This window comes from Streptopelia decaocto, assembly GCF_964273445.1.
Source record: "Streptopelia decaocto genome assembly, chromosome: 5".
Classification (NCBI taxonomy): domain Eukaryota; kingdom Metazoa; phylum Chordata; class Aves; order Columbiformes; family Columbidae; genus Streptopelia; species Streptopelia decaocto.
The window spans coordinates 71,758,866-71,783,107 of record NC_138659.1 but is presented as its reverse complement, the minus strand read 5'-3'; the positions used below and the strand labels follow the sequence as shown (position 1 = coordinate 71,783,107).

Genomic DNA, 24,242 nt, shown 5'->3' with positions numbered 1-24,242 from the left:
AATTAATAAATGAGCCTTGCTGGGAATGTGGTGACCTTCAGCTGGATCAGGCTCTTATGGGGTTGTTTAGAAGAGGGAGAGGGTGAACCTGGTGGTGTTTGTCTGTGCCAGCCAAGTGTTGCTTGGTTGTCAATGGGAAGTCCCTTGATAATATAACCTCAGCTCCCTAATTCCATACTGCTATTGAGAGAGAGATGGGGAAAAACCCCAGTGATTCAGAACATATTTGTCTCAAGATAATGTCTGTGCTTCCTGCAAACACAGCTTGACTCTCTATGGAAGAAATATGATCTATTTACTTTCATATTTCAGACTTCTTCAGCTTCAACTAGTACAGCAGTAATGAATCACTGACCCTAGAAAAATATCACTGATTTGATTAATTAGCACTGAAAAGAACCCTTCAGAAAGGGAACTTTCAAAGGTTGGAAATCATGCTGGTATTTTATTTGTCATTTCATTAACTGGAATCCTAAGAAAAATTCCAATGTGGTTTTTTTGGGGATTACTTTCCAGCTGGTGCAGCGTAACCTCTGATAGGGACACTTCTAGCAGAAATGTTACCATACATAGACTGGGGGAGAAATCCAAAACGAAGGAGATTTCGCTTGGCTGAGTTGGGGATTTGTCTTTAGAATGAACATTTTAAATTTAGAAAGCATGGGTTCTATTCAGGATAGATAATGCATAGTTTTTATTAGTATCATAAAGATGGTGTTAGACCATGTTTCACTATTTTCAAAGAGCTACATCCCAGTCTGATGTTTCTACTGGTTCCATCCTTTACCAGCAGAGCTGCAGAGCAGTGAGGGACCAGCTGGTTCTCCAAAGCTCTGCAGGGGCTGCTCAGATGGTGTTTGGGGTTTCTGATAAGATGGGTGAGAAACTGCAGATGGACCAAATATTCCAAAGCTGCCTGATGCTGTTGTAGGTGATCATCTTCACCTCTGCTCTGTTTGGGACCTACCACACACAGTGTTTGCTCTAGGACTTGCCTGAGCATCTCATCAGTGGACAAAATAAACTACTAATGAGTTACACAAGGCTGGAAGTGTGAAGCTTGCTTTTGCTACGGGGTGCGCAAAGCCTTGCGAATGGCCGGTGGATGGCGGAGAGCAGCTCTGGGGCAGGGGAGCTCAGCAGCACCTGGAGGGGTTTTGGCAGCCAGAGTGAAGAATAACGAAAACAGGGCAAATTCCAGGGGAATTACAGAAAATAACGTTCTGAGCCTCCCCCCGCGGCCGCCCGCCTTTCTGTGCCGCTTCTCTCCTTCCCCGGCCCTGCATCTTCTGACTTCATTTTCCCCGACTCTTTCCACCGGACCTGACTTGTGCCACAGCCAATTTCTTATCGTCGTGTTCGCACAGAACACAATGTTGACAAGCAGATATCTTTCAAAGCACTATGGGCCATTACTTACCCTTTTATCAAATTGTTGTTTTGAAAGTGATCTTTATTTCTTCATTTTTTTAAAGTGCTTTCCAGCAGACCGAAGCAGACTTTGGAAGAGGCTGGTGTGAAATGCGAGCCAAGATCCGGTGATGTACCCACACCTTCGCTTAATGAATTCACATTGCCAGAATTTGAGTCTGTGTCTGTCCTTAGAAGGTGCCAGAGAGAAAAGCGGGAAAAGCAGCTTTCATTTTTATTTCTTTTGGGAACGGACGTGTTCTGCAGTAATTTAGAATTCAATCTGAAAGCGATATACAGTGTTATCTTTGCATGATGTAATGTTATTACATGTTAATTAGATTAATTGAAATATGTTAACTGGTGATTAGTCAAACATACTTTAATTGGATAGATGGCATTACAGCACAGGGAATAGTGACAGACACTTCTTACAGATCTCTCCTACCTTTGGCTTCTCTGTTCATGCAGTAAATAGACTTTGCATTTTCCATTGCTGAACTTTACACGAGCAGCGTTCTGTCTATTGTGCCTCTGGGATGTTCTTTGATCCATGCTGCTTATGTTTTATTGGATTAAAACTACTTTAATAACTGCAGAAAGCCGTGTTTGGATTAAGGAGGAAAATGAAAGCTAAAAGGAAGGAAACAAGGAGACTGATCCCACACCTTGCTCATCTGGCTCCAACTCACTGCACAAGCGAAGTCTGTGTGTCAGGTGAGGGACGTGCTGAAACGGGCACTTCTGATTCCTGTGGAATGTCACAGGGGGTGCTTACTAAACACAGCAAATGTTTACTAAACTTTTCTTAAGCTTTTGCAAATGTTTACTAAACTGTTCTTAAGCTTTTGCAAATGTTGTCGTTTGGAATTGCACCTGCGGTCAGGAAACCCCTCGGTGCTGGGGAGCAGAGCAGCCGTATCCAGCGCTGAGTGTCGGTGCTGAGTCCCTGGCGCTGATTGAGCTGAGCAGATGTGGCAGAGGCTCCTGTGGTGTGGGAGCAGGGACAGCTACGTCCCAGTGCGGGGACACTGGGGACCGTCCCCCATCATGGGGACACCAGGACCATTCCCCTTCCGGCACCGCATCTGCTCAGTGCAGTGGAGCTTCAGGGCTCCCAGAGGCCGTTTCAAAAGTTATCGAATTCAGGATATTTCTTGCATTCCACCTATGTACGTGTGTTTCTAAGATAAGCCAAGATTTGCAACGGATGCTGGATAATTTTTAGCCACAAACTATATAAAATTAAGTTTTTCACAGTGCTTCGGTGCAGCAGTCTCAAGTGTTTGTGTTTCTTGAGACTAATAGAAAACTCACCACTCTTATGGAGAATTCAATTTGCAGAGTTGTTGTGTTATCGTTAGAACTGGTTTAATGTGAACGCTTTTTCCAACACCATAAGAGGCTCCAACAACGAAGGCAGAGCGTTGGTGCCGTGTCAGTTAAGGCAGAGCGTTGGTGCCGTGTCAGTTAAGGCAGAGTGTGCTGGGCGGAGGGATGCTCACCCCGTTGCCCGAGGAGCAGCCGGTGCCCGGGCCTGGCTGCCTGTGCAAAGCTGGGCTTTGCCTGGGGCCTGGCTGCCTGTGCAAAGCTGGGCTTTGCCTGGGGCCTGGCGCTGCCTGAGCGGGATTAACAGCCAGCTCCAGCTCAGCCTGGCGCCCGCTCCCAGCACAGCCTTGTTGTCATCTGTTGTGACTGGCGGTTTGATCGGATCTGATGATTTGGCAGTTATTCCTGGGAAGATCCCAACACAAGCCTATACTGTGTAGGGTGACTAACGAATGAAGTTAATGTTTTCTTCGATTGTTGTTCTCATTCAGATCTAGTGAGGTTTTTTTTTCCTGTTTATAGCAATGAATCAGACTCTAAAAGAGAAACTATGTAGAGTAGCCTATTGCTAATAACTCCTTCACTTAGACGTGTGCAAACGCAGTGCTCGCTGTTTGCAAAGCTGCTTGTGGAGCAGGGCCCGCTCTGGACTCAGGGGTTTGTTTTCCAGCGATTAATTGCTGACCTTGTTGAGCCAGTGAATAGTATGACTGAGGACTTAAACCGTGCCTATTTTAAAACGTATGCTCTTCCTTTGTGTTGTTCCCAAACCCCTCTTGGCATTGCAGACCTGCAGACAGGGGTGTGGGTGCTTGGCCGGGGCCAGAGGGGGCTACTTATTTCGTAGCAAAAACTCATAAGCTTGAGTTCTGTTTTCTTTTATGTTTAGGAGGCACAAACATTTGCCATAGAATCGTATAGTTATTTAGGTTGGAAAAGACCTTTAAGATCATTAAGTTCAACCATAAACCTGACACTGCCTAGTCCACCACTAAACCGTGTCTCAAAGAACCTCCTGTCCATCTGTCCAGCCCTCCAGGGCTGGTGACTCCAGCACTGCCCTGGGCAGCCTGTTCAATGCCCCACAGGTCATCCCCTTTGGGGAAGAAATTGTTCCCCAGATCCAACCTCAACCTCCCCTGGCGCAACTTGAACTACTTGCACCTTAGCAAGAAGAACAATCAAGACAGACACCAAAAAGGAGGATTTGTGTGGCTGACTACCATGACTGTTTGGTCAACAGTCATTCTACCAAAGAACAAAAATAGCTGCTGCATTTTTAATATTTAATGAGAGAAGAAAAACTTCAAAATTCCCAACAATGTGCCACATCTCAAAGATATACCAGGATATGCTTTCAGATACCTTCCTGAGGAAAATTGGGAAATCAGTAAAAAGGTTAGAAAACTAAGAAAAGGGAACAAAAGCAACAATATATTGTGTAACTTTTAATTTCTTCCATTGATTTTTAACTAACAAAGGCAGTAAGTTCACTTGTAATTAGAGGAACAATGGGGCTCCGGAGGAGCCTGCGTGTTCTCGCAGGAGCAGCACGTGTGCTCGCCCTGTGCTTCCCGCTGTCACACCGGATCAAGCCACTAACTCCTCCTGTCCCTTTGAGCTCCCTCTGATGTATCTCGGGGAGTCTGAGCTTTATTATGGACTGAGAAGGGAGAGAAACTGGCCCTGGCTGCTAAAATCTGAGATTTGGGGACCAGCTGTGGTCAAATGTTTGGGTGTTTGTAAAACTCCTAGAGAATGAAAAGGAGCCTTTTAAAAGACTTTGATAGTTTCCAAACTGATAACTACAAGACTTCCTATCTTTTCTGAAGTGTATAATGCGGAGTAAGGGGCAGTGGAAATAAAATAAGGCCTCGGGGGTGTGGTGTGAGCTGGACCGGGCTGCTGGAATTCCAAAGAGGACGGTCTGGAAGTGGGATTGCTCTGGGGCACAGGCAGGGACACCTTTTCTGCTCGTACCAGAGGACAAATAACTGACATGCATAAAGTGAAATAAGAAAGCCCCATAAGAGCAACAGCAACATTCAGAGGGGTTGCAGAGGAGTGTAAAAATAGCACTGGCACTTTGGGAAGTTTTTAAAAGCTATGTGTAACTAAAACATTTGAAGTGTTGTGATAAGTGTATACTGCTCGGTTCGGGCACACGGACCTGCTGAGATAGGTGGCCGCGGCAGCTTTTGCTGGAAACGCTGCTCTTTCCCCACCCCTTGAGAAACTTTGAGGTCTGCTGGCTCATCTCCAGAAATGTGGAAGGGTTTCTAAAGGGAGATCTTAGAGGACAGGCCACAAAGTTAATCGTGTCATTATCTCAGCAGGGAAATAATTCTTCAGGAGCGGCATTAAACTCTTGTGGTTTGCAAACTGTTATTGAAACGTTTGGCCATGTCAAATAGAAATGTTTGTATTTGGGTTTTTTTTTCCCTTTATGAAGTTACCGAGGAATCCAGTTCAGCTCCTCTATGTCCACCCCAACCCACGCGTGGTCTTACAGCCCATTAGTACATTGAGTTTCCTCTAACAGACCCCATGAAGAACCCAGGGGATTTTTTGCCCCTAGTAGAACAGCACTAGCAGCAGGTGCTTATGCTGCTTTTAAATTAAACCGAGTGGAGGAATTTCCTAACAAGAATAGAGGATTTTGGTCGTTATTAGTCTCCCTCCAAGCCCAAAGCGGTTCCCCCACCTCTAGCCGTGTTTGGAGGAAAGGCACAAGTCTGTGCCAGGCACAGGGTTATTGTTTTAGTCTGGTTTTAAATGTAAGACTATTTACTCACTTTGCAATCCTCATGGTGTCTGGAGAATTAAACCGCTTTACAAGGTCAATCACAAATCTTTACTGAGCAGTAATAGTGATTTCTATTTTTTTAATGAGCAATACCAAGATGGCTTGATGTGCATTCCTTTCAAAAACCTGCACTGACTGATTCTTTTAAACATGCTTAGAAACGCTCCTCCCCGTCCCTGTCTCTCTTTCCATCTTCCTATGAAAATTTAAGGCCATATCCATTTGCACATTAAAAATAACCTTGCCTTTTCCTACAGAAGAAAGTGACAATTTGGGATTGTCTCAATGACATTTTAGTATGCATTTCTTTTAAATGTACTTGAACGTTTCCTAAGAGTTAATCTTATAAAATAAATTTAGGAAAGTTCCATTATGGATGGATGAAATAACAAAGATCATCTTTACTTGAACAAAAGGAACTGATTTGAATGCAGTTATGACTAGTTTAATGATAATGATTAGCAAAAGATACTTTGGGCCAACATTTTTTTTTTTTGTGTAGGCTGGATGCATATTTATAATTTACCAAGTATATCTGGCACAGCAGAAGTAAGTGTTTGGAAGCAAGATAATAGACTGCAGTGATATTGCTGCCAAAACTTCAGCAAAAAGAAGTGGATGTGCTCCTGGGGAAGGAGGAAGGATGGTGCAGCGACGCCTGGGTTTCGGTTTGCTATTGGTGTTTGTGTCTGCTGTGTTTGTTTTTTGTTTTTTAATTTAAGAACTCTGGGTCTACCAACCAGAGGGGCAAAACATGCAGATGATCTGATGAAACATGAAATGGTCAAATATCTTGTCTAATTGTATTAATAAACAAAGACAGAATTTCTGCTGGTAACCATAACAAGTGCAAAATCGTTGCTGGTGTGTGGTTTTGAGATGAGAACCCATGGTGCAATTTTCAGTGTGGTGTAACGGGTCCTTTTTCCTTAACATATCAAGAGAGAGAAGGAAAAATGAACAGAGAGGAGAGAAATCAAGCAGGCGGCTATTGCGGGTGTTTCCACTGGCCATTACAGTAAATCCGGTGAGTGTTCATGGGACTCCAAGGGTGTATGACGGGGAATTCTGTTCTTCTGGGGACAGTCACCAGCCCAAAGCACCATGTTGCTTGGTCCTGTTCACTCTTGCTGTGCCAGGTTAAACAGTACGTGAGGTTTCTTTCACAGGGCGGAATTTCAGCTGCGGTGAAAGCACAGTGAGCACAGGAGCTGGTAAAATGTGATGGTGTGGGGTGTTCAAATGTGGTAGTGTGGGATGTTCCAAACCGGGAGCCGGTTCTGGTTCGGGGTGTCTCTGGGGTGATCTCAGGAACAGGCTCATGTTTGGTTCATCTCGCAATGCTGCTTCTCTGGTGCGTTTTGCTCCTTTCTGCACCCGGCAGCTGTCTGTGCGTCTGTCCTGCATCCTCTGCGAGAGCGGCCAAGTGCAAAGGCTGTGTGTCAGCTCACAGCTGCAGGAATGCTCGTTAGGAGACGAGCCGCTCCACAGACCGCTTTGAAAATAGAAATTCTCGCACAAGGAAGATCATTATTCAACAAAATGATTTCTTCAAGCAGCAAACAAAATCCAAATCGGGCTTGTGATATGAATGACATCTTGTGAAGAAGCACCGGTTGGGAGCATCGCCTTAACACAGCAAGTGCACTGGCTGTGGGACGTGTGCTCTGCGCGGAGCCCCCTCCCAGAGCACTGAACCCGCAGAAGCAAGGGGGATCAGAGGGACACTCCGGCTGTAACGAAGGGAAGAAGGCGAGAGAGAAAACAATGCTGGCTTCTGCCCTCCGGTGTTTCCTTTTAACACGGGACGTGTTGTCCTCTTCAGCTGAACAAAACATAAATAACTTATGATGCTGGTAATGCTCAACCCAAAGACAGAAACGCACAGCTCAGAGAGGTCTCTGGGGAGAGGAGAGCGTGCGCTTACCTGCTGTGGACACAGAATAGCAGCCCTTGAAGGGCTTGCTTTGTTTTGTATGGTGTTTTTTCATTTATTGACCAAAGTGCCAGGGAAGTAAAGAGGGCAGATGAACTCCAAAGGCTGGCTGAAAAACGGCAGCAGCAACCCAGCCCGAAAGTGTGGTTTAAGATTTCAAAATCAGTGGAAATCAGCTGAACCATCTCAGAGGAGGAAAACCAGACCTGAAATGCCAAGTGATGATGAAAGCAGGCTGAGCAAAGCCCGGGGGCAGGGACGGGGTGGGAGGGCGCCGGGCAGGTACCAGAGAAACACGGCAACAGGGGGTGCAGGGTGCTCTTCTGCAGCCTGGTCCTGAGTGATGGGGAGCATTTCTTGTACTTGCTGCTCAGTTCAGTGTCGTGTCGTGGGATAACGCGCCACTAGAAACTGCTTGCAAAAGTGCATGTGACAAGTTTTTTGGTGGTAATTTGCGTATTACAAAAAGAAAAAGGTGGTAAAAAGAAACAAAGCTATCCCACCACTTCCCAGAACCTTTCCTGGTCTTTCCCTTTGGACTGCATTGAGCACTTTAACTTGGGGGCTGTAAAGTTGTGCCCACCCCTGTGTGGCGCTCTGCAAGTGGCACCTTCAAGCGGGAAATTCATGTTTGGCTGGTTTACAAGGTGATTTAATAATATGTGCAATTTTTAGCAAGAGTTCCTTCCAAACAACAAGTTTCTTCTTATGAAATGAGAAAATAATGTTTTATAGTGTTTTCTGCAAGAATTTTAAAGGCTGAAAGCCAAAGCTTGATGCTATTTGCAACATCTGTGCAATGGGGTGATCGATAACTGCAGCTCCCGTGGTTGGTGTCCCAGCCCTGGTGCTGTGTTTGGGAGCCCAGCAGGGACGGATCCAGGACGGTCCCAGCCCCATGGACTGGAGGGATGGATGCAGGAGTTGTCCTTTGCTCTCAGTGCACCAGTGTCCAGGGACATGCACTGTCACCTGCCGCCCCCCAAGTTCCAGTCCCAGGGCTGGAAATGGATCAAAGACGCAAGTGGGATGAAGCCACCTGAGCCCTCCCAGCATCTCCTCGCACTGGGCTCCTCGTGGCCGGTGGGGAAGCCGCAGGCTGTCACTGCTGGAGTGTTGCTCTGGTGGGGATGAGGGTTGTCCTGGGGATGGGAGTGCCAGGGGATGCTCTGATCCCTTTGGGAATGGAGCACAACTGCTCCACTCAAGGCAGCAGGACCGAGTCCTACCCCCAAAACCAAAGGGAGAGACATTACCTGTATTTGCTCACGGTGCACCGGTATCTGCTGTGATGGCTGGGAGCTTTAGTGCTTACTGGAGGAGCTGGGGCTGGTTTTGTTTGTTGCCAGGGGATTTCCAGGTTCCAGAGGTTCCTGGCAGAGCTCAGACCCTGCTCCTCCCCTCGGGCTCGGCTGTGCCCAGCGGCACGCACCCCGCTCAGGCGCAGGCATCTCAACACCAGCGTTTCTTTTGAGGATGGTTTTGTGCTCTACTTAATTCTGCAGCGAATGGCTGAGCACTTCGATACATATGAAAAGCAGATGTCTTTTCTCCAGCCCACAGAAGGTGGTGGCTGTGGTGCAGCCTGCTCGCCAGCATCCCTGAGAGGCAGGGAAGCCGCAGCATCCAGCCCTGCTCGTGGGCTTGCCAGGCACCCCCGAACGGCATGAAAGGGGCTGCGGGTGGAATAAATGGCCTCAGTAACAGCCAACTGCAAAGTAAAATCGTCCCTGAAATGGGTAATTAGGCAGCGAGCAGAAGTGGCTGCAATAAGGAGAGATGGGGAGAGCTCTGCCCTGGAAGTGCCACGAAATGTTCTTCTGGGAGCAGAGCAAAACCCATTACAGCTGAGTGGCTGGAGAATGATGCCGGGGGATTTAACGCTAGAGAAATTAAAGTGGAAGGCTTCCAGATGGAATAATTAGTTCTCGGTACCTTTTTTTTTTTTTTTTAAGTTGACACTGATATTTCCGTGTTTGGTTTCCAAAATGGTTTTGGAGGTAAGTATGTGATCTGGTCTACTGTCTCCACCACTGAATCCAGAATAGCAGTGATGTTATTTAAGAGCAGTAATCTGGGAAGGGAAATAATTAGGTAACAGAAGTGTATTAAAGTTACTACAAAGAGGATAAAGCTCATAAAACTGAAATTGCTTGGCTGATAAAGTGAAGTTTTAAACTTGCAATGAGCTTTCACATAACTGTGTAACCATGGGGAGGTAAAATGCTTAATTAAGAGGCTAAAAACTTGTACTTATACCTTGGAATAATGTGTACAAATTAGAGGTAGTAATGATTTTCCACCTTCTGCAGGGACCGAAGTGCCCACGACTCCTCTTTCGTGTTTTAAATAACCCGAGTTCAGGGTAACCAACTGTCTCATTGCGCAATCAGCCCTTCTCAGCAATTTGCGAGAACAGCGCGTGGGCTGATGATAATTGGGTGTCTCAGGAAAGTCTGTCCTTGGCATGAAGCGCTGCCGGCTCTTCCCCCAGCGATTGGGTGCTCGTTGGGTCCAGCAGTGGTGGGTGGGTGGGTGGGGGCAGAACCTTCCGAACCCCCCCGGCACCCTGAATGTTTCTGGAGGCATCACGTTGGCACCAGAAACCTTCTCCTTGTCTGGTGAACGTGTCCATCCCACAAGGACCAGCAGTCCCTGCGCTTGATGGAAACAGCGGCTCCCAGTCGGGAAATTGTCCTGTGGGCAGTTTTGAAGACTTTCTACAAGACACGATGTGATGAACGACCGTTTCCAGCCCACTGCAGAGCTGGCCACGCTTTTGTGGTTCTCCACGCGCCCCACATTTCAGAGCTGTTCCTGTTCTTTCTGAGGTTCACCATGGAGTTTGAATAAAGCAGGAAGGGCTTTGTGACTACCAGATAAGCTGTGGGGCTGTCTGATGTCTTATCAGTTAATGCAATGTTGCTCCCATGTCTTTTCTGGAAAACTGACCCTTTCTAAACTGGTGATTAAGCAATAACAAATGTTTGTTTAGGACTGCAAGAGCCGATAGGAAGACTCCTTCCAACTTCCATGCAAGCCACAGTGTTAAAATGCTGAATGGTCTCTACAGCACTGAGAAAACAACAATTTTCTATTCCTCTGGAATGAAATGCAACTTGCTTTTGGGAGTGAATAAACAAGCTGCTGAGGATGTGACGGGTTGTTTTGCTGAGCTGTGGTGTCTTCTGCCTGCCCTGCTAGTGCTATGGAGCGTGCAGATGTGGTTACTGCTCTTTACCTGGTTAGTGATAAACTAGTTACTAATGGGCACCAGCGAAATTTGAATCTTTATATTTTAAACCCCACTGTTGGTCCTTCTACAAGGGAGCTCATCTTGTCCATCAAGTATCTCTCTAGAGTAGTAGGTAGATGTGAGGTGGCACCATCTGTTGTTTGTTGTTTTGGAATCCACAGCTTTTTGACTAGCTACATGTTTGGAGCTTACCAGATACATATTTTGCTGAAGTGTATGAAACAGCTAATTTCTGAGCAAGTTATTGTGAGTGAAGTCATTGATCTGACTTCACTGAGAACCTGGAGTGCTCCAAATTTATTCCTATCTACTTAAGGCACCTGAAATGCATGTGAGACACGTGGTGGTGCAGAGGACCAGAGCACCGGGCTTTCAGTGCTGGATGAAGAATGCGAATCAGGAGAGCATCCCTCTTCTGAAAAGTTAAAAATAAACCACCCCCACTGATTCTCTTCTGGGGTTTACCAGCTGCAATCCAACATCTCTGCAAACCCGCAATGCCAAGCGTGTGCCGCAGTGTTTCAGAGGACTAAGAGGGCGCAGATCCGGTCCCAAGAAGGCATGGATCCGGTCCCGAGAAGGCTGCCTTTCTGCCGTACGTCTCCCCGACATCCACAGATTCCTCCCAGGCAATCTGTAGGCTCTGAGAGACTGGAGGGAATAACAACATTCTCCTCTTCCTGCTGGTGGTCAACAACACCTACCAGGAGTACCTTGAGGACTCTGGGTGTAGAGGAGAGGTGGGTTAATACATCTGTGGATTGTTTGGTCCCAAACTAGTGTGGAAACTTTGGGGGGTCTTTTAAAGGATCCAGGTGAGCTGTGTGTGTTCTCAAGAGGGTTCTGAGATGAAGAGGCCAGAGGTAGAGTTCTTTATCCCTTTTACCATTTAGCTACTGTGGGATGGAACTGGGAAAAAAATAAAGAGGGTTAAAATCAGGCCAGAGATGAATTCCATTGGACTAGTTAAAAAGCAAATCTTGCCTCAAATGGCTGTGCCCTTTACTCTCCAATTCAAAAGTGAAATGTTTCCAGCAACTTAGCCTCTTGCATGAGCATATGAAATATGCCATTTTTTGTATTTCTCTTGGTCTGAACGCCTTTCTGTTGCTTTTCTTAGCTGACTGAGTTGATCTTCCTATATGCAAAACCCTGTAGAGCTTTACTCAGGACTGTGCATTCGTTGTGCTGTTTTTCAAGGAAAAAAGCGTATTTGACGTCTGCATCCAACGTGATTAGAATAAATTTGGGATTTTAGCAAATGAGTTTATCTGTCCCAGCAGCCCTGGCAGGAGATGTTTGTCTGTCCCCTCCATGCAATTGGATGGCAATGGTGTCTCACTTGCTTTCCCTTCCTAAATGACCAGAGTTTGAAATTTTGGTATTGATAACTCCATCTTCGTACAAAAAAACCCTCAATAACATTGTATAAGTAATTGGAAAACAAATTGATTGAAGTACAATGGAAAGAAAATTCATATTTTACAGTTTAACTTGCCAATTAATCATCTTTGTGCAACCACATCCTTCTCTGGCAGCTGCTCCAAGTGCCGTTGGGTTAATCGAGCACCAGCAAGGTGAGGATTTGCCGTAATCCTCCTGAGCCACGTGTCTCAGGTGAATCCCAGAGGCTGGAAAAGGGCTCCTAGGAAGGCTGAAGTTGTGAATTGTGCATGTGATTTTTACTGCACTGAGGCTACTATTCATTTGATGCCTATTTCTGTGATTTCTCTTGATGGGGTTGAAGTGGGGCTCATGGAAATCAATGGAATTTTGCAAAAATCTGATCAGAGATTGGTTATTATTATAGGAACGGAGATAAAAGGTTATTTTACTTTGGGATTTTTCATGTGATGTGTTTGCCGTGGGAACCGTTCCGTGGAGGGCTGGCTTGTGCTCTCTGGCTCCTCGGCACGAACATCGGCAGCTCCATCACCCCAGAACCCCCTGGTTCAGCATCGGGGTTTGCTCCCTCTGTCCCAGGGCGGGGGCTGTTGCACCATTCCCAAACAGAGGGATTTGTCAAGGCTTTCGATGAGCTGCAGAGGAGAACAGAAACACCTGTGTTTCTGCTAGCTGGAATAAAAGACGTGGGAACAATTGATCCTCATGCTACAGACCATGAGCTGATCGCTAGCTGGACACAGAAGCTCATTTCCCTTTGCAGTGCGGTGTTGCACAATTAGGTGCATAGTGCGTTTATTTGATACATTTCTTAAACATCCGCTGTTTGCCGCTGCTGGAAACAAATGGGTAATGCAGCAGACAAGGATTAACCCAAGGGACAGACCATTAGTCTGTGGTGTTATGAGAAAACTCAACAGAATAATCACCTGGCCGGCTCATTTGTTCGGACAGATGTTTTGACTGCTCTGCTTGGGAAGGAACGAGCTCCTCGGGTGGGGTCCTGATCACTGCACTGCTGAGCAGGATCGAACCGCGAGGGTTAGGACCTCAAAGCGAAACCTGCTGGTGTTCGCTCTTCACACCATACAAGATGCAGAGATTCCCCCTCCACACGGTGCCGACCCAGCAGTTTAAGCCCGGGCAGACATGGCAAAGAGCCGCAGCCGCGCTCCCGGGGGCCGGAGCGCACAGAGGCGGGAGGAGTTTACTTATTTATTAGGAATTTGCTGAAGCGTGTAATTCTGCTGAGATTCTGGTCCGTGCTATCATCTACAGGCAGCTTTAGCACACTCAAACAGGCATGGTGACAAATACATCTGTAAATAGGGTGTGCTACGTAAGGCCTTCTGGACCGTGGTACAGGGTACTGTTCTGTTCACGTGTGTCACACCAAACTGAATTTATCCCTACGGGTGGCTGCTGTGCCACAACAGAGTTACATCACCAAACACAGTTTGGTCAGTACCCGGTGTTGTCTCACAAGATAAATTCAGCGTGACAAAAAGTGGTTAATAATGACCTCAGTAAGAAAAGTCTGTAATTTGGATATTAATGAAAGGGGTAACTTTTTGATTGTTCAGATCCATTTTTCAGACTTAAAAATTAGGACAATGAGCCTAAACCTTTTGTTCCAGTGCTAAATGGGCTTTTTGTCAATCTGCAGCACACTTGGTGGCAGCTGAGGGTTCACGTGTGCCCCAGGTGTGAGAGCGATGGGCTGGCTCAGCTTTTCCTTATGGCAAACGCGAGTGGTGGGCAGGAGGAAGGAGTGAGTGAGTGAGTGAGTGAGTGAGTGAGTGAGTGAGTGAGTGAGTGAGTGAGTGAGTGAGTGAGTGAGTGAGTGAGTGAGTGAGCTGCTGCTTCCTTTAGGAGAGGTCACCCCATGCTCTGCAGATGGATGCAATGCGGTTCCTGCATGTATGAACAGGTGGAGCGAGTCCACAACATGAAAACTTTATCTAACTTCTTTATCTGACCCTTTTCAGAGCAGCGATGGTGCAGCCGTCACCCAGCGCTCCGCAGGGAGGAGCAGTGTCCATCCTCTGCCCCACAGCTGGGGGCTGGTCCCCAGGGACAGAACTGCTGCCCCAACGCTTGTGGATGTCTCTGCTGCCCCAACGCTTGTGGATGTCTCTGCTGCCCCAACGCTTGTGGATGTCTCTGCTGCATCTTTCCTGATGCTGGACTCGCCATCACTGCCGCTGCCTGGGCTGGCGGGGAAAAGCAGAGCCCCGGCAGCGCTCATCGCCTGTCTGCTGTGGGGGTGCAGCCCCCCCTCCTGCTGTCACCCCTTGGTCCTGCTGTCACCCCTTGGTCCTGCTGCCACCCCTGGCTGCTCTTGTCACCCGTTGGACCTGCCATCACCCCTGGCTGCTGTTGTCACCCCTCGCTCCTGCCATCACTGCTCTGTCATGCCGTCACCCCCCATGTCTGCCATCATCCCTCACTCCTGCCATCACGCCTTGGTCCTGCCATCACCCGTTTCCTTCTGTTACCCCTCATTCCTGCCATCACCCCTCATTCCTGCCATCACCCCTCATTCCTGCCATCACCTTTTGGTCCTGCTGTCACCCCTCACTCCTACTGTCACCCCTCACTCCTGCCATCACCCCTCATTCCTGCCGTCACCCTCGGCTCCTGCTGTCACCCGTCTCCTGCCGTCACCCCTCACCCCTGGGCTGCAGCATGGGAGTGCTGAGCTTGGACTGTGATGGGACTCTTGCATGCGGGCTTGTCATCAACCTGCCGCACAAATGGACCAGGAAACACTCAAACACCTCCCCAGCTGCAGGGATGAAAGCAACAAGAATTTCATTACCAGTTTTAAAGTGGAAGAAAAAGATGGCGAAGCCAGAAAGCAGCTGATGCTTGTGTGCGCATCCTTCAGCCAGGCTGTATGTCATCTGTCAGGCGAGAAACTCCTCTGACCCCCGCTGATCCCAACGAGCTGGGACTTTCTGAAGCCACATTATACACACAGACCTTCCCATGTAACATTAGGAGAATGTTAAGACTGCCCACTGGTAAGAAATTATACTGATTTTGATCTATCAGTCAACATTTTTGGTGGTCTAGACAACAACACTGCTTTCTGCTTTAAACAGTTGCACAGATGCTGGATCTAGGCTGGACTCTGCTGATTTTAGGGGGCTGATGATAGTCATGGTTTCAACAGAGGGAATAAAGTCCTGTAAAAAACAATCTTTGCCCTGGACTTGAACCAGAAGCAGCAGCCCTGTCAGTGGGAGAGCTCTGCTGCTGCCGGGGTGTGGAGCTGGGGGACATCAGTCAACACATGGACGGTGGAGATGGGGGACGACAGTCAACACACAGGTGGGTGGAGATGGGGGACGACAGTCAACACACAGGTGGGTGGACACAAACAGGTCCTGAACTTCTTCAAACTCTCTTCCAAGCTTTTTCCTCCCATGATGAAGGAGGGAGGGGGAGAAAGGGGGTTTTGCATCCTGCCACACTCCCCAAAACAATTCTTCAGCCACTAATAAAAATAAAACATTTAATTTTGCTCTTATTTTCAATATTTTATAGAGGGACTATTGCATTTATCAAAGACCACTGCATTTCGTAGGGAACAACCTTGGTTTTGTTTGTTTTTCTTGTTGTTGTCATTATGTTTCTGTTTCTCTGTTCACTTACAACTACCAGGAAGTAATTTTTGAGCTTAACAAATAGTCAAGCACTAAAACATTTAGAAGAGATCTTCTTTTCATCTGCTTTCTGTCACTGTGTACATTACTCAAACGCGTATTTCTCAGTATCTCTCTGAGGATAATTGTAAGCAATGTGTTTCCCTGATCTCGTGTTTATCCACAGATCATAACAATTTGATTTCAAAACTTGTCAGGAATTACCTTTACTAAGGTTATTCACTGCCATGGGAGATCCAGTTCCTCTGCACACCAAATAAAATTAGAGAGGCTGAGGAGACAAGATTAATTTCTGAGACCTTTGACTTTCTTCCGTGCAGTTTTAAGAAGCCGCAGGTTTGCCTACGTACGGCTGTGTCATCCCCATGTAATAAGTTTTCCATTACACTCTCATGATCTGGGGTCACGGTGATTTATCCCGGTGCAGCGGGATATTCGCCTTTCTCACCGCGCAGCACTCGCCGCGCTGCTACAATGGAGAGCTGGAGTAATGCTGGTGGTTTGACGGGGAAATGTAAGCAATGATTTTAAACCATAAAGTTGAAGCATTTCTGTGTTCTGCGGGCTCAGGCTCAGCCCCTTTTACTGTTACTCATTCCCTTAATTTTCTGCTGGAGCAGCTGGAAGCTGCGATGTTGTCAGGAGCTGGAAGAGGCTTGTTCAGCTCCTCTCTCCTCCCAGCCATGGAAAGCAGGGGGGGAAAGGGAGGGGAAACAAGCCCATAGGTTGTAAACAAACAAGTCTGTCACCCCGGGTACCGCCTGAGCTGGGCCAGAGAAGGGAGCTGCTCTCGGGCATTTGCAGAGGTCGGTGCGTGTTTTTCATCAAATCATTACACGAAGTATGATGACTCACACGTAGAGCCTGCCTGTGACCAGGTGTCAAAGGCTTAATTTTTAATGAGGAGCTGCCAATGGCTTCTTCCGCAGGCTGGCAGGAGCAGAGGGCGCGCCTGGCCGGTGGTGCTGGCGACCCGGGCAAGGGGACCCTACCCCACCTTCTCAGCACCGTGCTGGGCGCCTGCTGCCCGAAACACCTTCGTGCTCGCGGGTTCATCCCCTTCCGTATGCGAAGAAATTCGTGTTGTGAGGATTTGATTTCTGTCGGAGAAGGTGGAGGGGCCTCGTTGGAGGGGCGTCCATGGGGTGACGCTGGTTCCCCGGAGCAGCTCTCTCGTTCGGGCCGTACCGGGGGGAGGGACAGAGGCGCCGTGCCCAGCCCGCCCGATGCCCCCGGCTCCTCCCACCGCGCCGCTCCTGCCCCGACACCCCCGCGGGAGCGCAGGGAGACCCGAGGCGCCGGTCAAAAACCTTAATGCGATGTGATGCTCAAAAGCCTCTTTTAACCCATAGCGAAGGGGCGCTCCCCAGGCCGGGGGGGCTGACTCCGGGGGCTGGCCAGCCCGGTTACCGGCTGCTCCCCCTCCCGGGGCGGCCCCAGCGCGGCCCCCGCCCCGCGCCCCCCCCCCCCCCCCGCCGGGCGGAGCCAGAGCGGAGCGCCGCCGCCAGCCGGAGTTTCACTCGGCGGCGGTGCTGGTGCGGAGCGGGGGCTGCCCGGCCCGGCTCCGCCGCGCCCCGTGCCATGTAGGATGCTGCCGGCTCCCGCAGCCAAGCGGCCGCCGCCCCTGCTCTGGCCCCCTCCCGCCGCCGAGCCCCCGGCCACCCCCTGGGCCTGGGTGGTCCCGGCCGCCGCGGGGCTCGTCAGGGTCGCCGGCGCCGCCGGGGCTCCCCCGCCGCCCCCGCTGCTGCTGCCGGCGCCGCCGCCCGCACCCCCCCCGCCCGCCGCGCTGCTGCGGGCCGGCCCGGGCTGGCGCGTCCCCTGCGAGCCGCTCCTGCCGCTGTTCGCCGCTGACCAGCACGGAGCCGCGCTCCTCCACGGGCAGGTACGGGCCGCTCAGACTCGGGGGGAAGCTCGGGCCGGGCCGGGGGGGCTCGGCGGGGTCCGCCGCGGGGGCAGAAGTTTCCCGTCGCCGCTGTCCGGAGCCCCGGGGAAGGAGCCTCCAGCCGCCGCGGCGCCGGCAGCCGTTCGCCCGCGGGGGTGGGAGCGCCGGGGAGGGGGACAGCGGCGGGACCGGCGCCCACGGAGCGGCGGGGGCGCCCACAGAGCGGCGGGGGTGCCGGGGGCGCCGCCCCGGGGGGGTCTCTTGCCCGCCGCCCCGGGGGGGATCTCTGCCCGCCGCCCCGGGTCCGTGCCCGCTGCGGGGCCGCGCTCCCGCCGCTGTGCCGGGCAGCCGCCGGCGGGGGCGGATGGAAACCTGCGTTGGGGTTTTATCGCGCAAGAAAAGGGCTGGGAGAGGGTCCGCGGGTCCCTCCGGGCGGTCTCGTCTCCATCATCCGGTAACCGCCGTTTGCAGGGTGCGTTTTCCGCAGATACAGACCAGAAAGGAAATAAAAAATCGCTTTAGCAATGCTTGTATAGTCATATGTAATGTCAAGTGTTTTGGTTTTTTGAATATTCATAAAGACTAAAGTTTTGAGTCATGTCAGTTGAACCAATCTGTCTCGTCAGTGCTTCCCCTGATGAATATTTCAATTATTAATTGCTGTCGTAAGACTGCTTGAAATAGTGAAGCATTTCAGCTGGAGTGTTTATCCTGTTACAGATGGAGATATCGGAAGCTAGATGTGTAGGTTTGCCTGGTCTTTTCATTTTTTACAAGAAAGAAGTAAAATTAAACCAGATTTGAGCACTGTGGTATCCACTGGATTTCATGTGAAGATTTCCAGCCTTTTCGGGCACGAGCGTCTCTTGTGGTTTGGGAGCAGAGTGAGCGGGAGGGAGAAAATAGGTAGTGCTGGGTCTGATGAAACGCTAACATCAATGATTCCCCAGTGTGACACCACTTAAATAAACTGCAGAGATGGTTTTACTGTGGGAACCCATTTGCCAGACGAATTTAAGAGAAAATACGTCTCCGACACTTCCTTTTGTTCTCATTTGCCTCCAGACAAATTTTAAAACCACTTTCCAGTGACGTTTTTGTTTTATATGTGAGTTTCTGTTTGAGCACAGGAGAAAATGGAGCTTCCCTGGCAGCTTGCAGTCATTAGCCAAGTCCTGCTTTACTGTCAGGCTACTGATTCCTGGCTTTCTAAAGCAGTTTATAATGCCAGTGCCATGTGTCACTCACTCTATAGTGCCTAAAGAAGCACGAATGGTTGTTGGGCTGAAGAGACATGTTTGAAATTTTCTGTGCTTTTATGTAATTAGGAAATCATGAAAAACATTGATTTTCTCTGAGTAAAATCCTTTGGTTAACTTTCCTTCCTGTGTTTTTCCCCTAAGTGGATATTTGGAGCTCATTCTCCAGTCATAGGATTTTCACCTTCTTCGAGCGTGGAGTTTGTTCCTGTTTTTCCACCTGTGTACACATCTACGGTTCCGCCTCATGCTGGGAAAAACTGGATGGAAAAAAGGCTACCGAGCTGCAAAGTAAGGCTGATCTCGGTGGCTGAAGTGTACAGGCTGAGGGGTGTTCTGGGATTTGGGAATAGCGAAGGCGAGTGAGAGGTCGGGAGTTTGTCAGGCAAAACCCAGCGGAGGAGAAATGTTTAGGGGTGGTTAACGGAGGAGGCTGCTCCTATCCGCAGTGATACATCGTCACTTTTCTGAAGTTTTATAATAAAAAGACTAAAATAGCTTCAATATTAATCTCTATTACATTGACTAGAATGTTTTAATATTACTACCGGATGCGATCATGATAGTGTTTTGTTTTCCTGTTCTTCCTGGCACTTCCCCCAAAGGGCATCACCGTGAGCACGGCCAGGTACCGGTGCCAGGCTGTCACTCACGGTCCTGCGTCCTCATCCCGCCCACAGTTCCCCATATCTGTACATTTACCCACCTGAGTAATCAAAGTGAGGCTTTGTGGCTTTACCCCGCGTCCCCCCGGCCCCGTCTGTCCCGTTCCAGGGGCAGCGCAGTCTCTCACTGAGGTGGGTTGCTCCGGAGTAGCTGTGGCTGGGACACAGTTGCTTTCAGCTCTTCTTTTATTTTTGTGATACTGCATCAGCTCATTAGTTGTGTTAAAAGCTGGTTAATTTTTAAATGGTCAGCTAAACTCAGCCTGCAACATTTATGGAACAGAGATCAATCTATTTTTGCTAATTTGTCCCTGAACGGAGACACTGTCTGTATTATAATAATACTGAGTTACAGATACTTTCTTGTCACTTTTATTTCTGAATTTTGTATCTCAAACCTTTACATTATTTTTTTAAATTCATTTTGGACAGATTTACTTGAATAACGCATTTGCTCTGGATTCGGCGTGGATACATCCTGAGGACTCCAGGCTCTTCCAGGGCAATGAGAAGCCTCTGTTGCTGACAAATCAAGTGGCCATGGCCATAGCCAGGCCAGCTGCTGCCTCCAGGCCCCTTCCCACCGTGGTGCTGGCACCCCAGCTCCTACCAGGTCAGTAGGACAGAAATCATGAAGTACTTCCCTTTCTTATTTTCTTTTCAAATGCGTCTCTCAGAGATGCGTCAGCCATTCTGTAAAGTAAGTATTTCATTCCATTCAGCTCAAAATCTCTTGCTTGATCTGAGCCTTGATGGCAAAGTGTGTTTTATCCTCTAAATTACTTTTAAAGAAAGAAAAGACCATGTGTGCCTATAGAAGATTGTAACTGATTATTCCAAAGCTGGTTTTTGACTTCTGGAATGAAGAGGCCAGCCAGTCCCAACATACTTGGTTTATTTTCAAACAAGAAATTGCCAACGTAGTTCATGTATAATTCTCTCACTGGCTGCTAATTTGAAGAACTTGGTGTGGTCTGTGTAGACAGCTGTCAGTGGGGAAGAGTAATTTACCCATCATCTCATTAAGACTCGGTTATGCACAGCAATATTTGTGAAATAAATTCTGTTAATCTGTGTAACCCACATATGTCCCAGCTGCTAACAGGAGAGCTGAGCTTTGCACTTGGAAGAGAACAGGAATACATTGCAGTGAAGCTGAGTCTCTCTCTTTTGGTGCTAAAACAGTCATATGAAATAGCTGTTGTCTTGTAGAACAGGTTAAGAGGTAAAATGCTGCTGATGTTTAAAGCCCTAACATATATTCTTACATTCAGAATTAGAATATTCTTAGTGGCTTGCTGTCATTGTTTCTTCCATTCTTAAATTGAAAGTAGTGCCCTTCTTACCTTGGTTTTTGCCCTGTAAAGTTCTTATTTTGCAGCTGTATAGCACAGGGGAAGATTTCTTGTATTTTGCCAGTAATGCAGAGATTGAGTGAGCGTGTGCTGGAAGAGATCCTTACTGGTGGGGTCCATTTGCCAGGCGGTTTAATTAGCAGTGAATATTGTTCTGCACTGAAAGGTGTTGAACCACTCAAGTCAGTTCCATAGTTTGATGTTATAGCAACCCCTTGCAGCAAGCTGCCTTCTCCTGCCAGACGAGCCGCTCAGCAGCACTGGGAGACGCGGCTGCCATGGGCAAAGCCCCATCATGCTGCTGCATCCTCCAGGGATGCTGTGGGGACCACACAGCTGCTGCATCCTCCAGGGATGCCATGTGGACCACCCAACTGTTGCATCCTTCAGGGATGCCGTGGGGACCATTCTGCTGCTGTATCCTCCAGGGATGCTCTGGAGACTATTCTGCTGCTGCATCCTCCAGGGATGCTCTGGAGACCACACAGCTGCTGCATCCTCCAGGGATGCTGTGGGGACCACACAGCTGCTGCATCCTCCAGGGATGCTGTGGGGACCACACAGCTGCTGCATCCTCCAGGGATGTTGTGGGTCCCACACAGCTGCTGCATCCTCCAAGGATGCTGTGGGGACCACACAGCTGCTGCATCCTTCAGGGATGCTGTGGGGACCACACAGCTGCTGCATCCTCCAAGGATGCTGTGGGGACCACACAGCTGCTGCATCCTCCAGGGATGCTGTGGGGACCATCCAGCTGCTGCATCCTCCAGGGATGCTGTGGGGACCATCCAGCTGCTGCATCCTCCAGGGATGCTCTGGGGACCATCCAGCTGCTGCATCCTCCAGGGATGCTCTGGGGACCATCCAGCTGCTGCGTCCTCCAGGGATGCTGTGGGGACCACCCAGCTGTGCTCCCGGCAGCAGCCACTGCTCAAAGCCTGGTTTTAAGGACAGGCGCGATGCTGAGGGAGGTATTCTGTGAAGGGTAGAAACAACCCATTGTTTGTTTATGTATGTTTATAATATTTTGGTTTGTTTTAAACATGTTTTATTCCACACAGTATTTCTGACATAAAACAAGCATGTACCTGGCAGTGGGTTAGGGAAGAGTGCCTGGGCATTCCCAATCTGACGCCACGTTTGTGGGCTGTAAGTAGCACAGAGTGAAGAAGATTTTCTACCCCCCGGACAATATTTGCACACTCAAGCCTGTTTTCAGAGATCTTAGGTGGATCCAACTGTTCCTCCAGCAGCATGCTCAGTGTTGGCTGCCGCCTCTCCAGAGCCCCCTGAGCTCCTGTTTGGGTGGGAAAGGTGCAGGGAGGAGCATGGAGACCCTCGACCACCTCTCTAAATCTTCCCATCCCTCTTCAAATCTTCTTTCCGACGGACACGGTCGGCGCAGACCCAGTGAACCCCGGCGCCTTGCAGAGCCGCGAGCGCGGTGCTGGCGTTACCGCCGGATGGCAATGTCTGTGCCCACCAGCAGAAGTTGTTTCTGGGAAGTGTTATGGTAGTACTTGAAGTATTTCCTATATAATCTTTACACTTAATATGAAGAGTAATAAAAATACTGAGAGCAAATTGCTTAGTTAAGTGGTTTAAACGGAGAAGTTAATAAGCTTTTTGCAGGCTATGCAGCTGTATTCATTTGGAAAGCCTGTCTTAGGGCAGGTTTGCCTTCCAGAGTTATCGGTAATGATATAATTGTTTTCTCAATGTATCAGCAATGTTACAAAGATAAAGGAACGAGGCATTGTAGTTTGGCAAATGGTACTGCACATAATTTAACAGCTGCGAGCCCCAACTACTAGAAGGTGTTATTTTCTGTAAGAAAGGGAAGCAGCTATTATTCTCGCGCATATTGCAAAACATGAATTTATGTGCTTACCATTTTGTGTATCTAAAGCAAATAGTGACATTTTATTTCCCCACCTAGGAATGATAGCTTGTTTTATGTCTACTGGATACTGTGTTTTTGTGTGAGGAAGCAGTGCCTAGATATTTTTGCAGAGCAAGGATTGATGTTTTTGTCTCCTGCGCTGTGCTCTGTGCGTGTGGATGAAGTGGGGGCTGGTTTGGTCCCAGGTGAGATGTGCCCGTGTGGCACCTGTGCGTTCTGCACGTCGTGTTCTGCACGTCGTGTTCTGCACGTCGTGTTCTGCACGTCGTGTTCTGCACATGTGGTTGTTGGCTGCTGCACATCGGGGACAGGGCACCATCAGGACCCCTTGGTGGCACCTGTTAGATGAAAGCTGTAGCCCTCTGGTACATGATATTCAGTGATTTTTACTATTATTGATGCTTTTTTTAACCGTTTGAGGGTACATTCTTGCAGTTTGGCATTCCTGGCTCCCCAGGGCATTGCTCACAGTGGTTCCTTGCAAGGTGGGTGTTCTTATTGGTGTGTTCGAGAAGGTTTTCCCAGGAAACCTTGGAGAACGAGCCTTTCATGCAGACTCCTGCGAGGGGGGAGCAGCAGATACAGACGGAAGCGTGTTGTCACCTCTTCGGGAGTGGAGCTCCCCAGAGGGGCTTCGGGAGCCGCGCTGGAGAACGCTGAGCAGAACCTGCATGGGGTGGCTGGGAAGCGTCCCCAGCGAGCTCAACAATGCAGTGGTTTTGTTAGGTGGAGACGGTGGCTTTCAGCTTATAGCCCTTGAAATCCCTGTTTGCCTTCTGCTTGCCGAGGTTGACAATGAAATGCGAGGTCGGTGAGTCGGTGTCTCCTGTAACTGTGCACAGTCCCGTATCGCCCAGGCTCAGCGTTTGCAGGGACTGACACCTTGCTGGCTCTGCAGAAACTCCAGTGCGATGCTAAACCCAACAATTTGTGGGCATGCCAGTAGAACCAGTAACAGATTGTGTTCTGAGGAGCAGCTGAGGGACCTGGGGGGTTCAGCTGGAGAACAGGAGCTGAGGGGAGACCTTCTGATCTCTGAACTGCCTGAAAGGAGCTTGGAGCCAGGGGGGGTCGGGCTCTGCTCCCCAGGAACAAGCACCAGGAGCAGAGGAAACGGCCTCAAGTTGCGCCAGGGGAGGGTGAGGTTGGATGTGGGAACAGTTTCTTCCCCAAAGGGCTGTGGGGCATTGGAACAGGCTGCCCAGGGCAGTGCTGGAGTCACTATCCCTGGAGGGCTGGACAGACGGACATGAGGTTCTCAGGACATGGGGCAGTGCCGGGGTGGGGGCACAGTTGGACTCCATGATCCTGAGGGTCTCTTCCAACCACAATGATTCTATGATTCTATAGTGGTCATTACCTGGGA

The 24,242-nt window shown here is 49.1% G+C and overlaps 1 protein-coding gene across 2 annotated transcripts in view; it reads left to right on the top strand.

The window, feature by feature from the left end:
* The first annotated feature begins 17,123 nt into the window (after positions 1 to 17,123).
* The window catches only part of TCERG1L (transcription elongation regulator 1 like), a 73,377-nt gene continuing 66,258 nt past the window's right edge, over positions 17,124 to 24,242 (top strand). The window contains exons 1-3 of one of the 2 annotated variants that reach the window (XM_082052819.1): positions 17,124 to 17,694; positions 19,098 to 19,244; positions 20,051 to 20,231. In XM_082052819.1, the coding sequence (XP_081908945.1) occupies positions 17,401 to 17,694; positions 19,098 to 19,244; positions 20,051 to 20,231 (622 nt within the window). In that variant the 5' untranslated portion in view covers positions 17,124 to 17,400. The remainder of the gene's footprint in view (positions 17,695 to 19,097; positions 19,245 to 20,050; positions 20,232 to 24,242) is intronic. The other variant, XM_082052818.1, reaches the window with a different exon arrangement.